A 24,868-nucleotide genomic window follows, 5' to 3' on the forward strand; every position below is an offset into this window, starting at 1 on the left:
TCCAGCGTCATGGCGCGCGAAAGACTTGCAACATTTATCTATGGTACTTGCAGGGGCCGCCGAGCAGAATAAAGACTGCAAGCCGTACTAACCCACGCGATTGAAACCAAAATACTGCCGACTGAGTAGCTGTAATAATACTAATAATAAATATGTGAATTACAATCCTAGAAATCTTCTTTTGCCGCTCAATTATATTACTTCTAAAGCCCGAAGTTACAGCCTCAGCTGCTATAAGCCAGCGTTTGAGCCACGAATCTATGAACACGTCATTCAAAAAACCAAAGATGGGCTGCCACAGTCAAACTTCTGATATATACACTGCCAAATAAGCCAATTTCCTCTAGAAAATGCTCACAATAGTAACTATAGATTAAAGTTGATTACTTCCACCGTTTTATCTTTACTTGGAAATCCAAGGTTGGCCTTTTAAGGCTGGGGCTTCTCGGGTGTTTTAGGTTGGGGCTCTTTAGTGGTTTTGAGTATGATGTACCGCAGTGATCAGTATCTCTCTCCCATTCTACTATTACTCCATGAAGCAGTTCTCTTTAGTTGATGCTCTAATCAGTATATTGTGTGAGAGACACTCGGTAGAGACTTTTGGGTGCTTGCTAAGTTTTAAGTTAACAACGACTCAACTACTTTCTTATGCATCCCTTTTTCTAGGGATTTGTAAAAAATCAAATTAAATGACAGGTTGTCAAATTATCCGCTGATTGGTTAATAGTAATACAATGGAGTTGCGTGAGGTGGTCGCCTTACCTTTCAGCGGGCTCAAGTATAAGGAAAGCGGTGTTGCCTTGGCAACGCGGGCTAATGTTTAGTTGTGCGTTATCTAGTTTTATAACATGGCCACGATATAACGCGCACTCTGATTGATTGATTAGCGTGCATCCAAAAATCGATGGTTGCTCAACTTGTAATAGTTATTATAGACACAAAACAAGACAATGGAAGGCTTATACACACTCATCACTGATTATTTATTGCAAAACATATATCTCATTACACGATATCAAACCTTATTAGAATGAAGGCATTTAACCCGCGAAATAAAATGTTTAGTATAAGAATAGACACAAAAGAAAACAATGGAATTATGGTCTACTAACGTGTATTAGTCTAATATCTATTTTACGCGTTTAATGACTTCACTCTACTAATATAATTCACAAGCGTTCGATTTATAGTACTCAGGTAACTTACACTTCCCATTTCGTAACCTGGGGTCTGGTGGCATAAAGCTCTCTTTAGATATGAGAACCCGTTCTTTTTTTTTTTAGAAACCTTCATGCAACCGGACCCTGGGACTGCGTTTTGCAAAAACCGGAAGCACAATATACAACATACACCGGCTCAATCGTAAAATCATTACCGGGTACAAAAACAGAGAACATAGAAGCTGAGACCGATATGGTACATGGGATACACGTTAATTTAATGTAGCAGTCATACAACTCCTGGAATGTTTATAAATTGTTGCACCGACGAGAGTCATTGAGGCTTTAAACACGTTTCATATTGAATGTTTATTTTAAATGAAAAACTTCAGAGGATAACCGCCATTTCGCAGAATACCTTTCGGTCTCAGCTATGCTCTGTTTTAAACCCGACAATGATTTTGCAATTGAGTGTATTGTTTATTGGATAATTATCTTCAAACACAGCTAATATACTTTCGCAAAAGTTATTTTGAAGTATTTTATGCAAGTCATTTCCCTTCAGCTGTATAATTATTGGATGCGCAATTTTCACACTACCTAAATTGTTAAATAGTCTTTTTGCTTTATTACAATGACTTAAACCAAAAAAATAAAATAAAATTATAACTTTACATTTTCTCGACAGCCTTGCCTTGACATCAGCAATTTTATGATCACTTAACTCCTGAGCTGAAAGGCTCTTGCAACAGATCAAGGAGCACAATATCACATAAAATCTATATCTGATTTAGGCTGGGTTTACCACATAGACTGAGAGCACTCCCTTACTTCATTATTTACCTTTGTCTAAGTGAGCAGACTTAATCCACGCAAGTTTATTGTTTGTAAAACCTGGTTCTTGCCAGCGACGCAAGCGCAACTCATAAAAGCGCAGAATGAGTGGTCAATTCGCTCGTAGTGTTTGGTTCACTCCATTTCTTGATACACGAGCATCAATTTTCCACTCATATACAATTACACTCTATGCCTGCGTCTCTGGTGATTAAAAAAGCTAAATACTGTAGCAATTACGAAGAATCTATGAATATTTTCTGATTACGATTGAAATGTATGAATAACATTACACTCATTCCCATAATTATGGCCGCGACCAACTCCAACTCAGCCCAAGACGTCGGGGTTTTTAACTTCCGCCGATCAAAAAATCACTCAGACAGTGTGCTAATTTAATCGACGGAAGCCACAAACCAAGACTAGACTCGATTTGAAATCTAGTAGCTGTCCGTACCGTAAATGTAAATAGTAGAACAGGTAGACAATATATATTTATCAAAAATATGTTAATCATAGTTATTTGTATACCTTCAATGACACATCTCAAATTATTGTGAGACTTTTGATCATAAGGGCAAGTAAACAGGTCCTTTGCTGTGGCAAGATAACGTCGTTTAATTGGCCTTTACTTTTTCCCCATTCACTTCCCATAAATCTTGTTTCTGTTCGATTTCAAACAAAAAGATCGCGTATCTCCTTCAAGCTTTCAGCAATCGTGTTTCCAAATCTCTTTGCATTCTAAGTAAGATGTTACAAACATAATGTGAGGTATGGGAGGTGGGCTAGATGTGTTACAGTGAGGACACTTGAACCGTAAACACTTCGAGTTGTTGTAAAGTATAAAAAATAGGGGCTCAATAAGCGCATGTGGCTACTGCCATAAGAAATCATTGTTATATAGGAAAGGAATGTAGGAAGTTGGTAGCTCTCTATTGAGATATATGAAGGATATATAGGTAATTGAATTAGCGGTGTTGGCTGAAAAAAACGTAAATGTTAAAAGTAAAGGTTAAAGCAACGAAATGTTGATATTGATTTTATGAATTTTAGGGCTTAAATTAACATTAGTAATGGGAAATGTATGTTTTGTTTTATTTGTTTGTGTGTGTTGTAAGATATTATTTGAAAAAGCAATAATTCGATAGGAGAACAACTTTATTTTCCGAAGTTTATGGATTGAGAATTTTTGGGCTTCCTGTGGTGTTACGGCCTTACATAACTCGATGACACAGTGGCTCCGCCTTTACGAGGCAGTAGCCACAAAAATGTACTATTGATTATCCCTTGAACCAATCGATCGGAAATGAGATTCATTTTGATCACTCGGTGTACAGCATATGATATCAGTGCCTTATGTTAAAAGGTTTGAAACAGTAGAATTTTCAGGAAACAAGAGCCTGGAAAAAACTCGAAGTGATCGAGGTTCGAGTGTCCTCACTGTGAACTTAAAATAAGTCAAATCAGAAAAGAAAAATAAAAAATTTTTATCTCAAGACTTTACGTTTCGTAACGTAACGATAAAAAATAAATATTTCGTGTAAATAAAGCAGGATTTGCGAATTTTCTGTTACTATTCATTCTTCAGCGTTTATTTGGATCTAATTCCCTTACAACTGTTATTGTTTTATTATACACATTACTTACGGTATTTGGCGCAGTTTTCTTGCAAGCCACATGGAAGAACAAGAGATGTTCTCCACCGATGATGTAAGATATACCGTAACCATCATCAGCAACCTGTGTGGAATAACAAATGGATGGCATTTACATATGATAGCATGTGAGACGAACTAATAGACCTCAGTTGACCCATGCTTTGTCCATAATATCGACAAGCCTATGAACTGGGAAATAAAGAAACGATTCTTAAACGAACGCAAGGTCTGAAATGGAAAGGTATTGCGATGATTCTTTATTTATTCATTGCGATAAAATTGGCAATGTTTTGCTTTGACCCAGAAACTAGACACAACTTTCTGGAGACGCAATGGGATAGTTGGTGTAATTGAAAAGTAAAATATCACTGATGCGTTGATATGTTTTCTTAGTGAATACTCACAGGCCCAAAGCCTCCGCCAGCAGTTGACAGTTCTGGGTTCTTACTCAAGTCTAGTCTCTTGGTCTGGTTCGTTGGGGTCTACAATCAAGACAAACATGCAGCTATAAAATTTTCGTTTTCTTTCACTGAACATTGGACTGTCTTCATCTGTACATGTATATCCTATTTATACTTCACTTTTTAATTATAATTTTTTCTTTGTAAAAAGCATTGATATTTTGGTATGTCCTTTAAAAAAAAAATTATTACTTTTTCCCCACCCTTCCCTCTCTTCCCTTACTGATATTTCCAGTATTTTTAGTTATTTAATTTCGTTTGCCCTTTCACTTAAGTATTCTTGCATTCGCTATTTTTTACGTACCTGACTAGTCGACAGCCTCCATGAAGCACTCAGAGCCTGAAAAGGATAAAGAATAGCGTTACTTGACAAACTGCAATTAACGATTTAATATTAGTTCTATTGATACATATTGCGTGTGCTGTCTATAAAATAGATTGGAGGCAGAGGGGGGGAGGAAGGCTGGAAGAGACGGGAATTACTACCTACCTCATTCAGAAATGGAGAATCAACTTCAAGATACTTGGACACCACATACAAACAGAACAAATGACGGTCAATTCCTGAAACACCATTAAAAATAATGTACATTATCATTATTACTGGATAAGATGACAGTAATTATGAATTCATCGACCATTTAACTGCACGTCAGAAAGTTCTCACCTTTACCCTCCATTGCTTGTCTGAACCCCAAAACATGTCGATCCACTGCCTTCTGAAAAAGTTCTTTCCTCTCGCTTTTCTATTTTATCAAGTGAAAAAATATATATATATAATATTTAAAAAAAAACACATCTTTCATCAAAAACTGTTACAAGGCATTTTTCTTGCTTCTCGTAAGATAATCACAATATGATAAAATCCCTACAGCATGCTGTGGACGGTCAGGCATCAATATTTTTTTTCACATGGAAAATCATGACCATGGAGTGGTGCGAAAAGAACAGTTTACCATGCTTTTCTTTAGGCTGACTGGTTTCGATATACAATACATAAAGTGGTAATTCAAGGGTGGTGTAACGGTAGTGCACTTGCCTTTCACCTCTGGGGACTTCGCATCACACGTGAGTAAAGTTCGCCATGTCGATCTCTTAATTAGAGTGTTGATTTTATTTTTAGGTTGTCCGGCTTTCTTCCCCCAGCAAATTTAACTCACTCATATTCCAATTCGATATGTGAATTAGGCGTGCCCCTACTTTGATTAGGCAAGAGGCTGTTTCAGGGTATTACCCCAGACTTTTCTAAATTTATCTTTCTATATGAGGTGTAAGGGCAAACGAAGGTAAGTTTAAAAGTCAGACCGCTTCATAGATGCTATCCCCCCCAACACACACTTAGTTGGGAGCCAGACTACTCACCGTCTTCTTAGGATCCATCATTGCTTTTGCGAAGATGGTTGATTCTTTAGTGCAAGCTCTTACGGTCTCTGTACGACCTTCTCTGTAACATAAAATAAAGTATCAATGTGCATGTGAACCTTGCAAAGGCTATCTTGACGGGGAACTAAACACTGTTGCAATAAGTAACCATCTACAGTTCGATGGGAGCAACGAGTGAATAAAAATCGTTCAGGCACTTTCCGTGGTGTAATTTTTTTATTTCATACATACTAAGATTTTCTGGGTTTTTATGTACGTGCATCTACGGCCGCGCCGCAGGTAGGAAGCCATTCGAGAGCAATAACACACACTGACATCATGCAAAAAATACGAAAATTTCTGTTTAACAATTTAATTAGAAAAACGAATGAAGCAAACAAATGAAATAAAGTAAATATTTATACATAAATAAATAGATAAATATAGATAAATTTAATTTATTTATGAAGTGTCCTTGAAATTATAATTTCTCAAGTTTGAAAATGAAATCTATATACGAGCTTCAAGTGAAAACTTGTTTACAACAGACTAAAAGCTAGCTTAAATCTTGATGTAAAAATAACAGACACAAAGTAGAATCAATTTACAATTCAATTTGTTCAATTTAATCTTCATCAGAACTGCTATATAATACACGAATTCTTTTCTGTGGACGGATTTCTTGGGATGGTATGGTTGGCGATTGATTCAGAGTGTTTATTGTGATTGAAAACTGTCCTCCTTGGATAACGGCTCCACTAAATAATGCTACTGACTGTTGACCTGTATTGCTGCTAGATTGCTGAGGCTGTGCTAGGGAACTAAATCCAGCATTTTCAATTGGATTTTGGACGGAAGTTGCGTTTGGCAGGCTCAAAACTTTTTCGTTGGATATATTTGCCAGCATATTCGACATGGATTGTTGTTGTTTTGTAGAAAGCGAACTGTAATTTTCTATACTTTTTAGATTTCTGTGGCCGGAAAGCTGTGCTATATGGGCCGGTGGAACTCCGTTGTCGCTTAATGTTTGAACCATAGTTTTTCTTCCACTATGATTTCTAAGTTTAGGATTTTCTATGCCAGCTTTTTCTGCCATCTCTTTCATCAACCCGCCCAGTTTACACCCACCTTGTTGCTTTTGAACCAAAGTTTGCTTGAGGAAGCGCTTCTGACTTTAACGTTATTTACGGCCAAATAAAAAGGACAGTCTCGTTCTTTCGTATTACCGGTCCTTTTCTGTGCAAACAGTTTGTAAACTTTGACGGGATCTTTTTCACTGTCATCCGTGGCGAACATTTTTGGTGGAAACGGCCTGACATCAGTTGCGTTTGCGCCGGTACGTGTTTTCGTTTGCCTTTCGTTGTATTCTAGGTACTCGACGCCACCCGCTGTTTTGTTCAAAGTCACATCGCCCCAGCACATACTGTGATGTTCCTGAATCCCACGAAGTCCGAAATGAAGAGTATTTTTCAGCCAAAGAGAGTTAAGAAGCGCCTCAGGACTTGAAATTCCAAGGAGACCTTTTTCATATAGGACTTTCATCTCATCTTCTGTCAATGCCCCTGATGCATTTGGCTTATTACCTTTGCCTCGTTTCTTTAGCTCTTTTTGCTTAGACTGCAGGGTCTTACGGGTTTTTTCAAATGCCAAATCGTTGATAATACTGACTTGGTAGTTTTTGCGCTTTAAAAATCTTTCAAAGCTAGCAATCATGCCTCGGAGGGACGTTGGCTCATAATTCTTTCCCTCTACTGTACGAACGGTAAGTATGAACTCGCTCAGCAACTCATTGAGCTCAGCTGGAGGAATGTTTTCAACTTCCCTGTGCTCTTTCTTGGATTGAAGAAATACTTTAAGCAATTTTACTTCTCTGTTGGTCTTAGCTTGTGTGTTTTTGTTTTCTTGTTCATAGATAAAGTCGTCTACCGTTCCTTCTAAGAGTGCAAATCTCGGTATTTCCTCCGCCATGTTTGTCATTCAAGTGCAAACTCGCGCTCGCTCAAGGGAGCACGGCAGATATAAATTTGTTGATTAGTCTTCCTGTGGTACATAATTTCATTGATTGGTCCTCCTGTGGTATAGACGCGTATGCGGTTACTTAAAAGTCGCGCGGGCTCATACGTAAACAATATGGCGGATGATAAATATAAATGACGGGGAGTGAAACTAGGATCATGTGACCGGGTATCGGCCAATCAGAATCAGGAAATTACCAACGTACTTTGTGGCATGCTCATCACGGTGTTTTTGGCCAGCTGTTTATCGTGAAAGCCTAGCATTAGCATAAATTAGCAATTAAAACAGCCTGGAAGATAATTTATTTAAAACATTTGCGTACCGGAAACCAAAATGTCTTTACTTTGTTTTCTTAATTTTGTTGCTTTTTTTCTTTTAATGATGCTTTGTCTGGGTCAGTCAAACAAAGGCTTTTTCTTCAGTTAGTATTGGATTTAGTGTGTTTTATATGATATGAAATGCAGGCCTTCAAAACTTTTTAATTGAAGGAAATTATAAAAGAGGAGAGAAAGAAAGGAAGTCAATTTACATTCATTTTTTGGCATTGCTACCGAAAAAATCCAAACACGGAATAATTATTGCCTTCAAAGCAAATAAAGAGGCCGTAAAAAGGATTTCCGTGTGTTGGTTACTAATGATAGAATTTTAATCGTCTTGTCAGTCGTAAAAACTTGATTTTATTCTAGCGTAAAAGGCAACAGCAAGCCTTTGTCTTTTGGCGAATAAAAATTCCTTCAATTACAATTTCAAAAGTAGATTTTAATACATGTATAAACGATATTCGTCTGGCAATTATTAACAGCCTTAGTATAAAGCTATAAAGGCAAAGAACAGGATGTAAATACAAAAAAACAAAACAAAACAAAACAAAAAAAAAAAACAATGAAGCACTAAAAGTACGAGGTCGATTAATCAACAATTTAAATTATTTCGCTTTCAAGGATTCAAATATTTACTGGAATTGCATATTTACACTAAATACTTTTTGAAAATTGTATCTAGAACTTACAGAGTTATCAGAGTGACTTATCCTTCTGCTGTGTGATGAAATCGTTTTCGAAATTGTGGATTTGAGGAGTTTTTGAAGCTACAGTATTATCAGCCTGAAAGATCGCTAATCAATTTCACTTTGAAGTCCCAAAATTCACCAAGATGTGAACTTGCGGCGAACAAACTGTTGAAGTTTCGTAAAACCAAAGAGCAAATAGATGAAATACCCATTGACCGAGTCGACCTGGACGCATACATTAGCAATAATTTAGCTCATTAACTGGCCCTGGCAACCTGACGTAGCATTGTCGAAAAGTTTGAAAAAGTTGCATTCCCCGTCAATATTATATATACCGCCATTCTCCGCCATCTTTGATATTTACTTGAGCCCACGCTATTTTTCGCGGATAACCGTATTCGTCAGCATACGTCACTACCACAGGAAGACTAATCAACAAATTTATGTCTGCCGTGCTCCCTTGGCTCGCTGAGTATCTTTTGATTGACATTTCGGATGCCAAAATGAAGCACAATCGTTCACGCTTCTGATTGGACGAACGAGAGTGAAAAATAGTCGTTCTCTTTTCTGATTGGTTGAATGCATATTTGGTACGAATTTTACGCGGGCTTTTTATCGTGGATAAATCTTAGTACGTATGAAATAAAATTGGTTCAGACGTCGTACTTTTCATGATCTTAATTCTTAACATTTGGTTTGGCGCATGAAAAGTTCGACGTATGAACCGGGCCTAATCTTCTGCTGGAATTGTCTTAAACGCATAATAATTATTAGTTGGGTGAGAAAGATATTGTTCCCAGCAAGACGAAGGATTAATTGCATATCTAAAATAGATTGCAGAGGTGTTGATAAATAAAGATTCTTTAAAAAATGTGTGATGCAGTAAAAGTATACTAACCTGAAGAGTCGGGTCATAGATGATTCATAAGTCAGGTCAACTCGTCCTTGATCCTGAAGAAGAACAAAGACAAATTAGATGAATACATGATTGATGTTCAATACAGGTCTACAATAATTGGTCTAGTAATTTCCTCTTATTGTTTCTGCTTCACTATAAATTTTTCTGAATCGTTCCGACAGATTCCTGTTTTTCTTTCTTGCTATCTCTTTTGCCTATCCACAGAATCTGCACAGATTTCCTAGCTGATTAGTTTAGGAAGGTTTGTTCTGCATTAAAGCCCATTTATATGATAGTTCCGATATCATGCATTTTTCGTTAATAAAAGAGGTGCTGCATGGCCAAAAGGCTAAAAGAAATCAGAATGACACGAAATTTGATTGAATGCAGATGTTCTTTCTCAGTAGGAGGGGCAGTGTTTTCTTGTTATCATACATGTACAAAGGGAAGAATTACACATTTAATATTAACCTTGTAATAAGCCAGTTGTAAAGCCATCTGGATAAAGGCATCAGGGCTAGACACAACAAAAACAGCAAAGTTAAAATGCATCCAAATAGTGCATTATTTTTACTCCTGACTACTCTATCTTTCTTTAATACATGATTCAATAGACATCAATTCCGGTAATATCTGTGTTTTGACTGGGCGGAATTAAAATTCGCAAGCTTGGAAGATCTTCATGGTTGCATTTGTATCTTCAATTGATTTCTGGTTTCAGGAACAAGCAGAAGGAGTATGATTGAGGACTTATCTTCACATGTTTTGACTAAACATTCGCTAGTTGCATATTAATTGCTCCCAGTCAACTCTAAAAAGTCAAGTGATTAATAGTAAAAGCAATTTGTACCTGACTTTGCATTTCTTCATCACTCCTTTTCCTGTTTCCGAGGGAAAAAAAGGTCATTTCACGAGAAGAATGGTCACAACAAATAAGGGAAGGGAGCAGTCTGTCAAAATATCTATAACACACTTTTCATATTACTTTTCAATTATCACACAAATATTTAATACTCACCAAACTCATTGAAAACTTTAATGTGAATATCCAAGTCAGAAATGAGTAGTTTAGATTTGCGCTGGCATTCTTCAATTACGTCCACACACTGAAAAAAAGAGTAGAAATCTCTTTTATTTTCACATTCACTTTTTTTTAAACAAGGTTAGTAGTCATGCACTTACCTGGGGAGGTATATCCCACTCTAATCTTGCCGGATTTGGAAGATTTTCGAACAAAGGTTCACCCTTGCAGTGCCCATTTTCCTTATAACTATAAATATAAAAATGATGAATTAAGAAACTAAGAATTGGTCATGATTTCTTGACAGTGCAATGAAATCCAAGAGTCCTTAGCAATTTCAAGTTGAAAGGCCAAGCCGAGAAAACTGGGATGGTTGCTGTACATACAGTCATCAAATCATTGGCAGTAAAATTAGTCAATGCTATTGACTGGATAGAGGTTGTGCAATTCTTTTTTAACACACAGCACAGAATTCTATCACTGACTTGTCATTTGTATTTTCTAGTTAGGTTAGTATGTACGCAACGAAAACACAAATGGGATACTCCGATCATGGCACGAGAAAAAATTGTGTTATAATGTAGCTGTATGGTGATAATGCTAAAGCCATTTAAGTCAGTATTAAAAGTGTTTTTGCCGCTCGGATAAATTATTAAAAATGCGATTTGTGTTTCTTCAAGCATATCTTTCTTGACCAAAAAATTTTTTCTGAGCTCCAGGTGGGATTCGAACCCTTGACAATGCTAAAGCCAAGCTATAACCTCAAGAGTAGTAAATAAATTAATTCTAATAATGACCATAAAGTAAGGAAGATCATAATCATGATTATGTAATAATGATGGTGATGTTTATGGTTATGGTGGTGGTGGTAATATAACTCTACTTACCCTAAGTATTTAACATCATCTGTGACAATACATTCGGCCATGTGAGAGCAAATGGGTGCATCGGCCCTGTATTAAATTAAGTCGTCATCATGAATAGAGTAATAAAGAGAAGAAAAAAGAAATAAGGATGGATGGGATGGGATGGAAAAGGAAAAGAAAGATGAAAAAAGAAGAGTAAGAGAAATTAATAAATTAAGAAATAAAAGAAAAGAAAGTTAATGAAATAAAAAGAATTATGAAGGCAAGATTGAATGAAAGAAAACTAAATTCTTTGTGCATACATAAAACAATATACTAACCATGAGTGTTCAAAGTTGAACCCAATCTAGAAAATAGACAATAGAAAAATACTCTTTAAAAAATCATGTCTTCATAGACCCTTCTAGTAAATCTTGCCATGCCTTACTCTCTTTTTTACTTATTCTTTCAAAATCTATGTGTTTTACTAGTAAATGAAATTGAAAAGAATACAATTGAGGGGAAATTAAGGAAGCTGTACATCATTTCTTACAAATAAACTGCATTATCGCTTGCCTGGTTTTGGATTATGATAGCTTACCCGTCCATTCTTAAACACCATCAAAGAGAAGGACTTGTCAAACCAAATGTTATGGCCATTACCATGGATAGTATGGTGAGCAAATCTATCGAGGTTATCTGAACTCTCCTGGGGGGAAAAACAAACAGTATAGATCAGGATGGTACCAAGCCAAATGGCAAATTGCGTTAATAGTCATCCTAGATTTCATATCATGTGCACTGAGTCACACTTGCTTACTCGCTAGCTAATTCAGTGGTGGGGAGCTACGTGAGTCTGGTGGGACTAAAAACAATGTAAAGGGTGGCCAATTGTGGTTGAAAAATCTACCAGAAACAACATGATTCCTCTTGGCCATTTTAAATTAATACACTGAAAGAAGATTGCTGAAACGCCCTATTGAATTTATGCTCTTGCTTGAGATTTCAGCCCCAACACCGCTACTAAACCCCAGGATGAGTTAAAGACTGACCAGCAAACCAGACTCTTTCTTGTATAGCTCTGATATCACCCCTTTCCAAGCATGTAGAGGCTTCGTAACTTTTATTCAAATGTGACATATATTTATACGGAAACTGTTTAAAATTCAAAATACTGTGCTCTTATTTTCATAACCAGAATATTTGCTTGATTTTCTCAGTTCACTTGCATTTTTTTGCACACCATCTGTGTTTTAATAAAAAACGTTCCCAGAGATTTTACTTTTACCTAAAAGATTTATGTAGATCAGGCTCCCTGTAGGTAAAACAGTTACATACCTCTGAATAATCCATCTCTTCTTCATTCAGGAAAAGTACAAATGCCGCCTATATAAAAAAACAAATCAAAGTCTTTTAGCTTATGTTTATATCCCATAAAAAGAAAAATAAACTTTAAAAAATCCATTCATTTAAAAGTAAAAATGATGCTAAACGAAGACCATCAGTCTTTTCTCATTTTATCTTAAAAGAGTTACAGTCTTCTTGTACAGAGTTGAGACAAATAGACACCATCAATGCTTATCCAACCAAGTGCTTTGTATAACACCTGACAAGGTTCGTGAAATCAATTCTTACTGTGAACATGTCTTCATGTGCCCCTCATAGTTACAATACAGCTGTACGCCTTTCTAAACTTCAAACCATTGCTTGTTCGCATACATTAAGCCAGTGATAAAATTTTTTAAAAATTAGTCCTTTTGACTTACCTTTTCAATGACATCTAAAGAAGTTTTATTGACTCCTTCTCTTAGATATTTTTCTCTGGCTTCAGCCCAAACAGTCCTAGAAAATGACAAACTTGTGGGTAAATGGGATGTGAAAAAAAGAAGAGATCTTATATATTTCTTTTATCACACAGGAAAAAAACCTTTCATTGCAGTTTTCAATGATGTTTCCTACACTTCTATGAGGAAGCGCTCATAGATGACATTCTCACCGTGCTTCGTTTTCCTGAGGGAGCACAGTTTGAACCAATAAAAGCATATGTACAAAGCCCAAGCCATACGCATTATTTATATTTTTACCTGTTAGCTCCAGTCAATGCTGGCAGAAGTTCTTCGCCTGGCAATGGCTCTGAGTTGTCATTAAGAATTTTTTCAATTTGCCTGAATAATAAATAGCATAGAATGAATTCAGAAGGAATAGGAATTTATCTAATATATTGTTTATAGAAATAAATAATAGTCTTCTTCACGGTTCCCTGTACCATCTTGAAAGGTAGCAATGCCTTTGCATCAAGGTGAGACAAATGGTGAGCTTGCAATGATAGAGACCTGTGAATTATTGTCCAAGGTGTTAAAAAAGGTCTCTCTCACCGTTCGTCTCGCTTCTATGCAAAGACAAGGCTACCTTTTAAGATGGCACAGGAACTGTGAAAGGGACTATTGTTCTTGTAGCTAAGATGGAATTGAAGACCAGGAGAAAAAACTACTTAGAGGAAAGGCTCTGAGTAAGCAGCTCTACTCAGATAAGTTAAGTCCAAGAATCAAACCCACAACTAGCCTCCTCCACAGGCTACTCCCTCACTTCAGATCGGATCACTTCAGATCGGATCATTTCGGATCGGATCACTTCGGATCGAATCACTTCGGATCAGAGATGGGATTTTGGTGAAATGGGCTTCCTGTGGGGCAAAGGGAAAGGAGATGGACTAGAGACTTTTGTTTGCCACAGGAACTCCAAAATATAAGAGTTGTCTTGAGGAGGAGGCTAACCCACAACCACAGTGGTGCAAGGCAATCTTACAGAAGCAGTATCACTTATTAATATATTAAATAATATACTGTATATAATTTGTTGTCATGCGTGAACCCTTGAAGTTTGCTTGTTGTTTACGATATAAGGGTACACGTTTTCCATGATTGCTTCATTTTACCCTAATGATGGGGTCATGGGCCCAAAAGCTGGGTCATTAAAATCAATACTGGTTGAAGAAAAAATTTGATGGCATAATATAAAGTAAATAGCACCTCTCTAAATCAGCAGGTTTGAGAAGGTATCCTCTAAAGTAGCATTCAAGCTTAAAGAATCTTCCTCTGTGGTACACAGCAATGTGAGTGGCACTATTGTAAGTTTCTAACCGGTCTGGTAAACAACATACAACACCGTATTAGCACATGTACTCGTTAAGCTATAAGCTGTATGAAGAAAAGTAGGAACATATTTGAGGCCAACAAATGGGTGATATTTTATGTCCCCCCCCCCCCCCCCCAATAGTATTGATATATTTAAAACCAATATGTTTTTCTCATTTCACCCATCTATAAATAACCTTTTGTTGTTGTTATTGCTGTCGTCAGTTATTATTATTAATTTAAATATCATCATTATCATCATCATCATCTTTTTGCTATCCTTTCACTCAATCACATATCAAACAATTATGTCCCATAAAATATGTAAGAAATACCTTGTTCTTTGCCAGGAATTCTTGTGGTGCCAAAATTCCTACTAAATTGAAATGAGCACACAGGGACAATACCAAGTGCAAATTGCTAAGACAAAGTAATTGAGAGAAATAAAAATAAGAAATTCTTATAGAACGTAGTACATGAAAAAATAATGTTCATTCTTATTACACGTTGACGTTAGTTGCTGCTGTCAACTAACTTACATAATTGAAAATTAGGTGGAGAAAAACCCTTGATTCAAGGCAGCATCACAACCAATTCAATCTGCTGAGTAATTAAGCCCAAGACCCCAAAGATGGTAAGATTTAGTACACTTTTTTACACATGTACCATCCTATTTTCAATAGCTTCCTTGCCTTTCAACACCTTTTTTTTGTAGCAGCTTTGATGGCATTAAATTTCTCTACTTACAGGTTCCAATTTCTCTTTTAGGATCTGCTTTCGGTAGTAAAATAAAGCCTGAATGAAGTTGGCAGCACGGGCACTTTGGACCTTGGTTGGATGATTGACACTATCCTGTAAAATCATACTTAGTATTTTAAATTTCTTAATCATTAACCCTTTAGTGCCCAGGCCTGAAATCAATGGGGTGGGTTCTGTGCCCAAGCCAAAATGGAGTCGTCATCCATAATCACCACCATGGTTTATTTGGATTTAGTTATATGGAAATCTATGTTTATCAATGATCACACAAAAAAATTGAGAGCTACACAGATGCTTAATCTCCAAGTCTATGGTAATAAAAAGGAAGATACTTAAATGTATGAAGATAGAAAAATCTTTTCAGTAGCCAATTATGTCGCTTATATTTTTGTTGTTGGTCTCGGCCACTGGAGTGGCCTATGGGCGCTAAAGGGTTAATGAACCATTATAGAAGACTGTGGCTAACAATTTAGCATCAAACACTAGGGGACACCAACAATAGTTTCAATAAGCTGGAAAAGGGTTCCAAACTATCATTTTCATGCAATACGATGAGAACACAAAATAAATAATTTGATTTAATTTAGAAATAAGTTAAGGGGAAATAAACCGGCTAGGGATCAGGCTTTTAAACTTAAAGTGCATCCTCATGATTTGAAAGCTCTCATAAAATGAATCATAATAGCATTTAATATTCTTTGATATTTCTCTTCATTGCTGAGATATTCAATATAGAAATTACGAAATGACAACCTCATTCATCAGCTATTGAAAGATTGGACAATCACAGCCTATGCACGCTCGAAAATTTGCCTGCAAAATGTCAGCGGTTTTATGCAGTTTCAACAACTAATGGAAGATGGCAAGCAAGGACAGGTAGTTTGTTTATCATGGAAATTTGTGTTTTTACATTTTTGACCACCATATGGTTGAAGCCAAAAATTTAACTATGCTTGAAACAAAGGGCCGCTTCGAATAATCCAGTCCAACATATACAGTAGTTCAGTGGATGAATAACTTAGTGCATCTAATATGTAAAAAGTTTAAGGGAAAAATAAACAAATTTTTTCTCAGTAATTGTCCATCAAAAATATTACTATTAATTTTTCCTCTGATGAATGGTGCCCTTATGGCACTTCTTAAGTGCTTTATCACCAAACGGAGCATAGAAAAAAGCTGTTTTATTCATTTTATCATATAGTCACTAATTTGATTTTGGTATTGAATTTATTTACTAAAAAAGAAAGATGGTCACAAAATCTAGTAGCACTTCATGTGCGTGGATGGTATCAGCACTGTGCTCCGTTCATTAATAAAGCACAGTTTTCGACCAATCAGCGCACACGTTTTATCCTTACTATAGTATAATGATATTGAATATTTCAGCAGCCAAAAGAGAAAGAATAGTAAATGACATTCTTATTTTAAGATCTTCTATCTTATAAGTGCTTTCAAATCATGAAGGCATCTGTAGGGCTTATGCACTTTCAGGGGAAAAAATCTCGAAAAAGATGTAAATATGCACTGCATGTATATGAATGATTTTAATATCTGTACAGTGGTATAGTGTACATAATATTATTAGTACCCTTCCTCCAACCCTGCTCATATATATACATGCAGTTGAAATTAGTCAGCAATCTAAACAATTCATATTAACTTCCCCTGATCGACAACATTTTGTGCACTTAATTTTTACATTTCTTAGCCTGGGAAACCATGTTAGATTTGCCTGTTAACACACGAGCAAATGGGTTCAGTAATAATGTACTTACCACTCCATAGTAGTTGCTGTTGATCATTAATGGAGACCTTGATCGCAGGTAGACATACTGCTCCCACCAATCAGTAACCTGAAAATGTTTCATTAATATTTAATTGGATTAAATTCTAAATGTATGACTATATTTTTATGCAATTTTGGCCATTCTACTGATAGCTTCATACATATTCACTTTCAATCTTAAAGTAGTGTTTGATTCAATTAAGAAAACAATATTGCAATAATTTGTAACTAATTTCAAAATTATTTGTCTCCAACAGTCCTTCCCATTTTCACAGGTCTTTAATAATTGCAATTGACTGTACATATTATTAAGAGAGAATTAAAAGTTTAAGAATGATTCTAAGTTGTACTCACATAGTTGGTTGACCACCATGATTTCAGGACAAGATATCTTTGCAGTCTTGATCCAACTGTATCCTAAATCAAGACAATAGGTGACATGTAGCTTTAAATTGAAACTCAAGCAAAGAATTCGAAATTAAAATAGTCTAACTGAAGTCCGACTAAGCCCCATTAAAAAAAGGATGAGCAAATAAAAGTCAGGTGCAATAATTGTCAATCTGCCTAACCTTAAATTCTTTTGCCAACATTTCCATTCTTTGGTACTTCTCAGAATCCATAAGGTGTTCAACAGATTCCAAGTACTATGAAAATAATATTAAATCAATATGCAAATTAAGATCATTTTTAAATGTAAGCTACCTAGGATGTGTCACAGTATTAAAAAGAGCAGCCTGATAACTGCAGTGGTTTAAACATTGAGAAAGATGGTTAATTGTGAACCACAATCAAAGGAAAAATTTAAAGCATACAATTTCATTTTTTGAATTTTAGATTATACATTATAGATATTATAGTTTTCCTTTTTCTTTTTGTAACTACAAATATGTATTTTTTCTACTGTAAGTAATAAAGACATTGTTTTTGTTATTGTAGTTGCTGTTGTTGTTGTTGTTGTCGTTATCAAATTATTATTATTAATATTATCAAAACACAAATAAACCAGTCAGAGGTGGCACATTTGCAGTGTTTTCCTGAGTGAACATATTTACAGATACTAGGTAACAAATTTTTAACAGTAGTTGTCAAGAAAGATCTCTTACATCATACCTTTTGAACAGTTTGATCCAAGTCAGGTACTGGGAGGTAAGGCATAGAATTCTCATAACTGAACAAAGATGGATTACGGCCTCCAAAGAGTTTAACAAGGGTCTGTTATAGTTAAAAATAAGATGAGTGATACCATAACATCTTGATAGCCCAGGCCCCCCTCCAACTTTTTGCTTATATCAGCTAACATAATTATTAAAACTAGTCTAACTGAAGGTTAATGAGTGCTGCCGTATATTTGCAAATAAAATATTTGATTAGTTCACAGTGCAAATAAATAATTTCATGTGAAAATGTCAGGCAACAAATGTAGGAGCCGTGACCCTTAAAGGCCAAGATAAGTAGTAACATAAATCAACGTAATAGGCATAATGCAACGCTTTTAAAAATGAGTGGTGATAACTAGTAGAACTAGTGTGGACTGCGTCAGTGTTTCTGAATAAAACAGTAGGAACTTGTAGATAGATTGGATCACCGTAAAAAGCTTTGTGAAACTGATGTTTCGGACATTAGTCCTTCGTCAGAGTAAGTGGAAAGAAAAGATGAGAAGGGGTGAATAAATACTAAGGTGGAAAATAAAGTGACCAATGAGAAATAAGCATATAAAGAGATAAAAGGAAATAAAAGGATCAAAAAAACAATAAGTGAGAAATGGAAAGCGAAGCATGACTAATTAAAAGTGAAGTGTTCATTCATCCCAAGGGGACTGATGGTGCCAAGTGGGTGAATTTCTCACTTTATTGTTTTTTCTATCCTTTTTGTTTCCTTTTGTTTTTACATACGCTGATTTCTCATGCTTCGCTTTCCATTTCCCAATTATTGTTTTTTTGATCCTTTTATTTCCTTTTATCTCTTCATATGCTTATTTCTCATTGGTCACTTTATTTTCCCCCTTAGTATCTAGTGCTACACATTCATGAGAGGCATCACAAATGTTCAAACCTAAAGAATATATCTAGGGTGCTTATTACCATTTATCAAAAAAAATTCGGGATTTCAGACAGAATAATGGTACGGTCATTTGTGGAATTTTGGATAACCTCTAGGCTGTTCGAATTTCCAGCCAGAATGATTGGAACGGAATTTCCTGGTTTCAGTCCTTTGCTTATGCAATCATAGGTAATGAAATCTGTCTGAAAAAACCCTTAACTTTAAACCTTAGTCATGACCTAACCAGATTTTTCTGCTATTGGTAAGCACCCAAGATATACATGCAGATATATAGCTTACTTTCAAAAATAAACATACTTACCCACCAACACCTTGTCTTAAATGATATTTTACTGGAAGTAAGAAAAAAATATATTAATATTGGCTTTAATGATTGATTCAGGTTATCATTAAAAATCAATTAAATCTGTTACTATTACTCTTACCCTCTTGGCTCATAAAGAAATTTCCGGTATTTTAGAAGCTGACGCAAAGTAAACTGCAGAATGTTCCCTATCAATAGCCATAATACTGTAGCAACAAACAGCACAGCCAGAGCAATGACAGTTGATTGGTTGAGATTATGGGCACTGGAGATTAAAACAATTAAAAAAGATATCAAAATATTATAAAAATTAATAGCAAGTAAAGAGGGGACTGAAGTGAATATGAGTCCATATGGGAAGAGGGAGGGTGAAACAAAAGCTGATTACTTAGGTGGTGGGTGCCAAACAAATAGTATCCCAAATAGTGTTTTTACAGCTAAATCTATTGACACTTCAATCAAGTTTATGTAATTGTGTATGTAGCAGCAGTATGGCTGTAAAAAAATGAGAACACAATACTAGAATGACTTGCTGGCAAATGTCACCAGCCACCCAAAATTAGTTAATAATCTGTATATGTAAAGAATAAATTACATGCTGTCAGTGCTGCCCTTTTCTTCAGTATGTCTGAACATTATTGAATTTTCATTGCGACTGTGAGTAGGGGTCTCATAAGATCCTTAGATATTAAATAAATATGAAAAAATATGACAATAAATTCTTAAAATTGTACATAGAAAAAATGAAAAACATATACATTCAACTGAATGGCTCACATTATTTTCTTAAAAGTCAAAACTTCAGCATGAAAATGAGAAAATGAGTCTGTGAATTTCCTATGGATTTCTTGAGCATTGAGACTGACATGAAACAATCACTTATAGAGCCATTAAGGGGTTGTTCGGCAATCATTCCATACCAACATGTTGGAGCCAGCTTATGGGACTAAGCTGTGCACCCTCCCAACTTTCACCACAACGACTACGAAAAATGCCATTAAAGCAGTGATAACAAGGTTAGGCCTGGGAACGATTTCAAATTTAGACCTTCCGGAGGGAAGTACATACATACATACATACATACTTTATTCGTCCTCTATAAGGCTTTTCAGAATAAAGGGCCTAATTAATTACAATTAAAATAATACTATATATAATTATATAAGAAGCAAAAAGAAAAGATCAAAGAATAAAGTAAATAAATAAATAGATAAATAAATTGTACATTTAAATTACATTAAGGTTTAAAAAAATCTGAAATAAGATGTTGTTTTAATGTCCGTTTAAAGTCTTTCACGGTTGGGCTTAACTTAAGGGCAGAGTCTAGTGAATTCCACAATTTGACTGTTCTATAGTAAAATGATCTTTGTCCAGTAGTCGTTCTGCAAAAAGGTATCTGCAGCTTTTGCGAGTTTCTTGTTGTACGCTGCGTGATGCTTGATCTTGGAATAAATCGCGAGCATAAGGAATCAGGGGCACACCCAGTCATGCATTTGAATGCCATAATTGCATTACGGTAGTGTAATTGCTGTCTGACGGGTAACCATCGTAGCTCTTTAAGAATAGGCGTGACGTGATCGTACTTTCTTTTGTTGCTAATGATACGGCATGCGAAGTTCTGCACAGCTTGGACTTTGTTCAGGTTACTCTCAGTGGTATTGCTCCACACATTAGAGCAATAGTAGAGCTTGCTGAAAACTAAGGCATTTATCATGGTTTTTAGAGTGTTTTGATCAAAGGCATGTTTTACTCGGTTAATCTGTCCCAAACGCGACATGCAACTAGACACTGTCGATTGTACATGATCTTTATACGTCAAGTTGGAATCAAGGAGAACTCCTAAATCCTTTACTGACTTGACAGGTGTAAGTTCTTTTCCCAGTAGCGTTAGACGAAAATCTTCCACTTTAGCAGTCATCACTTTGCTCCCAAAGATGATAAGTTTAGTTTTGTCGGGATTTAGAAGTAGGTAATTGTCGAGTGTCCAATTAGTTATTCTGAAAAGGTCTTGATTAAGTCTTGAAACAATATATTGCTGGTCCTGGAGATTGAAAGTAAGCAACAATTTGGTGTCGTCAACGTAACATTGAGTAGTACAATGTTCAGGAACGCTTGGGAGATCGTTTATATATATGCTAAAAAGCAATGGTCCCAAGATACTTCCCTGTGGTACACCACAGGTCATAGGCAAACGGTCTGAGACTGCAGTTTGGATTCTGACGACTTGATAGCGTGAAGTAAGATAGCTGCGAAACCACTGAATGGCTAGAGGTGACAGTCCAACGTCCTGCAGTTTTGTCATAAGGATTTTATGATCAATGCTATCGAAGGCCTTACTCATGTCGAGCAGCACAGTAGCAGTAAGCTGTTTCTTATCGATGGCCTCGAGAATAGTATTGGTTGTTTGGATGACAGATGTCTCGGTTGAATTCCACTTTTTACTAAGTGGGTAAAATGACTTGGTCTGCCTATTGTGATTTTCTCCCAATCAACAAACAAGATAAAATTTACTTTGCACTGGGTAGGGTGCCATTGTTCAGTTACTAAGTCTTTTCATTACATTGCGTTAAAAATATGTGAGACACAGAGCTTGGGCTACCTGTGTTGAGTTTAACTCGTGAAAGTGAAATGTGAAGCTTTGACTACAAGCACAATTTCCCATCTCAAAACTTTTTAAATTTTCCCTTGAATTAACTTTTAGGTCAGTCATATTATAAATGTTATTGGCATTCTTTCTCCAAATTTGTAAAACAGTTAATAGAGTTGGTATTGTGCTATGATGAGAACAATATACCTTAGGGGGGCGGGAGAGCATATATACGGTAGCTAATTATAGGTCTTTACCTTGCATTAATGATTACATGAAAATTTTAAAACTTCTGAAAAAATAAACTTGTTATATTTGTTTATATTCAAAAATCACCATTGTTTTTTATGTTGGTATTAAAGAGAGAAAATTTAGCTTAAAATTTCGAGGTTTCTATTAATTGCCAACTGCAGTAAAAGTGGTAAGCTCATAATTCAGGAAACTGCAAGTACAACTAACGAAAAAATGTCTCTGGAAACATGTATTTCTTTCAACAAAATTATTTTCATCAACGCTTATGCCTAGAATTATTTTCAATAATTATTTAATGATATTCTGTAACGATTCACGAGAAAAAGGAGTATTTTTGAGGCATTATTTTCACAGCATCATCGAACCGAATAGCTAGCTAGTAAAGAACTTAATACGTTAATCTACAGAATTTTTAGACAATCAATTTAAAATTATTTTAGCTAAGACCATATAGAAAACAGTGGATGTTTAGACATTTATTATTGAGATTATTTTTTTAGTAATGAGAGTAAAGTCTTTTATTCGCGCCACGTGAATTGATAGTTTCTGTGCGACTCGATCACCAGTAGTTATGATATCAACAAAAAGGGAAAAGGGCATTTCGTACAAAATACAATAAGTTTAACAAAAACAAAAACAAAGTTTACAAAAAGCAATCCACATTAAATTTTAAAAGAAACGAGTTTTCGAGAGAGAAATGTTTGAGATTCCAGTATTTTCAAAGAGGGTCAAAGTCTACTCCGAAGTAAACACGCGATAAATATTTATTTTCATGCAGTTAAAAATCCCGATGAAAATATGAAACAGTTGAAATAGAATTATGCTTATCTTACCCTGGAATCCCTCCTTCTAGCTTTCTGAGGACTCCTAATGTCGCTTGATGCTCAGAATACCTGGCAGCACTCAATGCAGCAACTAGAACGAACCATGAAGCTGGTGTAGCCGGGAAGGAACGCTTCAAAATAGCATGTTTCAGATCGTTTACGCGTCTTTTGGCTGTTTTTGCCATGGCGCGAAGGACGAATTTAAAAGCATCGCTGTCGAAATGAAGATGTATTCCTTCCTCAGTGACTTGTAACTGGAAGCCCACGGCAAGCCTAGCTTCTGCCATGATAGGGAGCGAATCGTTTCAGTTTGAAAACTGTGTTTTAGTAGGATCTTGGCGATCGTTGAATGACTAACCCACAACACACCTCTCTCCTCATAGTCCATGGAGAGTACAAAGGTCGATTTCACAGACGGAAAATCAGGAATAGAATCAAGGGACTGAGGGACTGAAAGATCTACTCCCAAAAGGAAATCCACTATTGTTAACTCGTAGGCATTTTTTATTTTTTTCATACTTTACAACCACAAGAAGAAAAAATTGTTAACAAGAAAGATTAAAAAAAGATTTCAAGTTTCAAAGTGCAGGTCGTTCCATGAGTTCTGGTTTTTACACATCCGTCCATAGAGGTTTTGCACATCATCAAATAATTAAGTACTAGGAAATCGCACGATCTCGAGTACAATTCGGCATTTATAGGTACGAGTGATGTTTTTAAAGTTATCAATATTGGACGAGCCTTTAGCTGAGTTCAATTTGAGAACTTTGAAGACATGAGTATCTATGAATTCCGAATTGTACGAGAAGAATGTGCGATTTTTTGTCCATAATACAGGGATTTAAATTGTGCTCCTCTTGTCCAATCAGAATCGAGTAGTTTTGTAGAGTGTATTATAATACATAATACAGCTTGTACGGCCTGTGGTATGGTAGAACAAAGAAACCATTTGCACTTGGGAATTGAATTCTTTCTTACGTAAGACGAATGTATAGTTCCTGGAGTTTTGGTTTCAAACACGTTTGAACTGGAAGATATACCAACTTGTGTACAGAGTAACTTATTTTTATATGCCATAATTCAATAAAAACAAACAAACACAAACTTTTAGTTTGCGTGACTAATTCACGCAAAACTTTTAGCAAAACTTTTAGCGAAACTTTTAGGCCATGTCAGGGGCGGCGGAAGCGGGGGGGCCGGGGGGGCACTGGCCCCCCCACTAGATTTTGGGGGGGGCCTGGCCCCCCCAGAATATAATGCCTCTCACAAAAAAAAAAACGCATGAGATTTGGTTATGATTACCATTATTTATTATTTTGATATTACATAATTTTCTGTATCTAAAAAATATACGATATATCTAGCGACGACTTGCATCATTTTTGTGTCTCTCAGCACAATTGCAAGTGGTTTAATGCGCGCAAAATGTTACTGATTGAAATATCACACATACACGTTTGTAATCAAGCTAAACAGGGAGGGGGGGGGGTCATTTCAAGGTACCGTGAAATGTTGGAGTGCCCCCCCAAAATTTTTCAGCTTCCGCCGCCCCTGCATGTGCCTTTTTAGTATTGATAGGAATGGCATTTACTTTCATTTTTTCAATTTCCTCATCAGTAATTGTAGCAAAACGATTGCCGGCAGATGCAATTTTGTTGCCGACTCAATATTCCGAGATTCAGAGGTGAACTTATCGTACAATATTCGCCTCCAATATTAACTAATGAGCGCGCGCGTTCTTAGAAAGTACACAAGTTGGTATATGCTAAACACTTTTATCAAATTTAGGGTCGATATTCGTGTAATAAAGCCGTGAATAAAAACCATATATTCAGTGAAGTGATAGACACTTCACGGTAAAACTGTCCAATAAATTCTCGCGACATATTTTAGTTTT

At 35.9% G+C, this 24,868-nt stretch overlaps 1 protein-coding gene and 1 pseudogene across 1 annotated transcript; both read right to left on the reverse strand.

The window, feature by feature from the left end:
• Window positions 1-959: 959 nt before the first annotated feature.
• Window positions 960-23,316, reverse strand: LOC116300358 (carnitine O-palmitoyltransferase 1, muscle isoform). The gene is made up of 28 exons (XM_031709216.2): window positions 22,981-23,316; window positions 19,430-19,573; window positions 19,306-19,336; window positions 18,054-18,155; window positions 17,513-17,587; window positions 17,298-17,360; window positions 16,933-17,010; window positions 15,146-15,250; window positions 14,734-14,818; window positions 14,294-14,408; window positions 13,349-13,429; window positions 13,031-13,106; window positions 12,603-12,650; window positions 11,866-11,973; window positions 11,606-11,631; window positions 11,307-11,372; window positions 10,581-10,668; window positions 10,417-10,504; window positions 10,249-10,279; window positions 9,870-9,915; window positions 9,399-9,451; window positions 5,476-5,557; window positions 4,781-4,859; window positions 4,604-4,677; window positions 4,418-4,453; window positions 4,057-4,134; window positions 3,642-3,734; window positions 960-2,735 (listed from the first exon to the last, which is right to left on the reverse strand). Exons 1-28 carry the CDS (start codon window positions 23,256-23,258, stop codon window positions 2,670-2,672), a joined length of 2,295 nt encoding a protein of 764 aa, XP_031565076.2. The 5' UTR covers window positions 23,259-23,316; the 3' UTR covers window positions 960-2,669.
• On the reverse strand, window positions 6,100-7,582 carry LOC116300359 (uncharacterized protein KIAA1958-like; annotated as a pseudogene).
• Window positions 23,317-24,868: the final 1,552 nt, after the last annotated feature.

The sequence above is a fragment of the Actinia tenebrosa genome, unplaced genomic scaffold (assembly GCF_029948245.1).
Source record: "Actinia tenebrosa isolate PJP-AT-01 unplaced genomic scaffold, QUT_ActTen_1.0 PGA_scaffold16__25_contigs__length_10494907, whole genome shotgun sequence".
Taxonomy (NCBI): Eukaryota; Metazoa; Cnidaria; class Anthozoa; order Actiniaria; family Actiniidae; genus Actinia; species Actinia tenebrosa.

Coding starts and splice junctions, on each gene's coding strand:
- LOC116300358 (XM_031709216.2), bottom strand. CDS start 23,258: ATGGCAGAAGCTAGGCTTGCCGTGGGCTTCCAGTTACAAGTCACTGAG. Junction 5,558..9,398: donor TCTATGACCCGACTCTTCAG/GTTAGTATACTT, acceptor TTTATGTTACAG/AGAAGGTCGTACAGAGACCG. Junction 4,678..4,780: donor ACAAGCAATGGAGGGTAAAG/GTGAGAACTTTC, acceptor ATGGTGTTTCAG/GAATTGACCGTCATTTGTTC.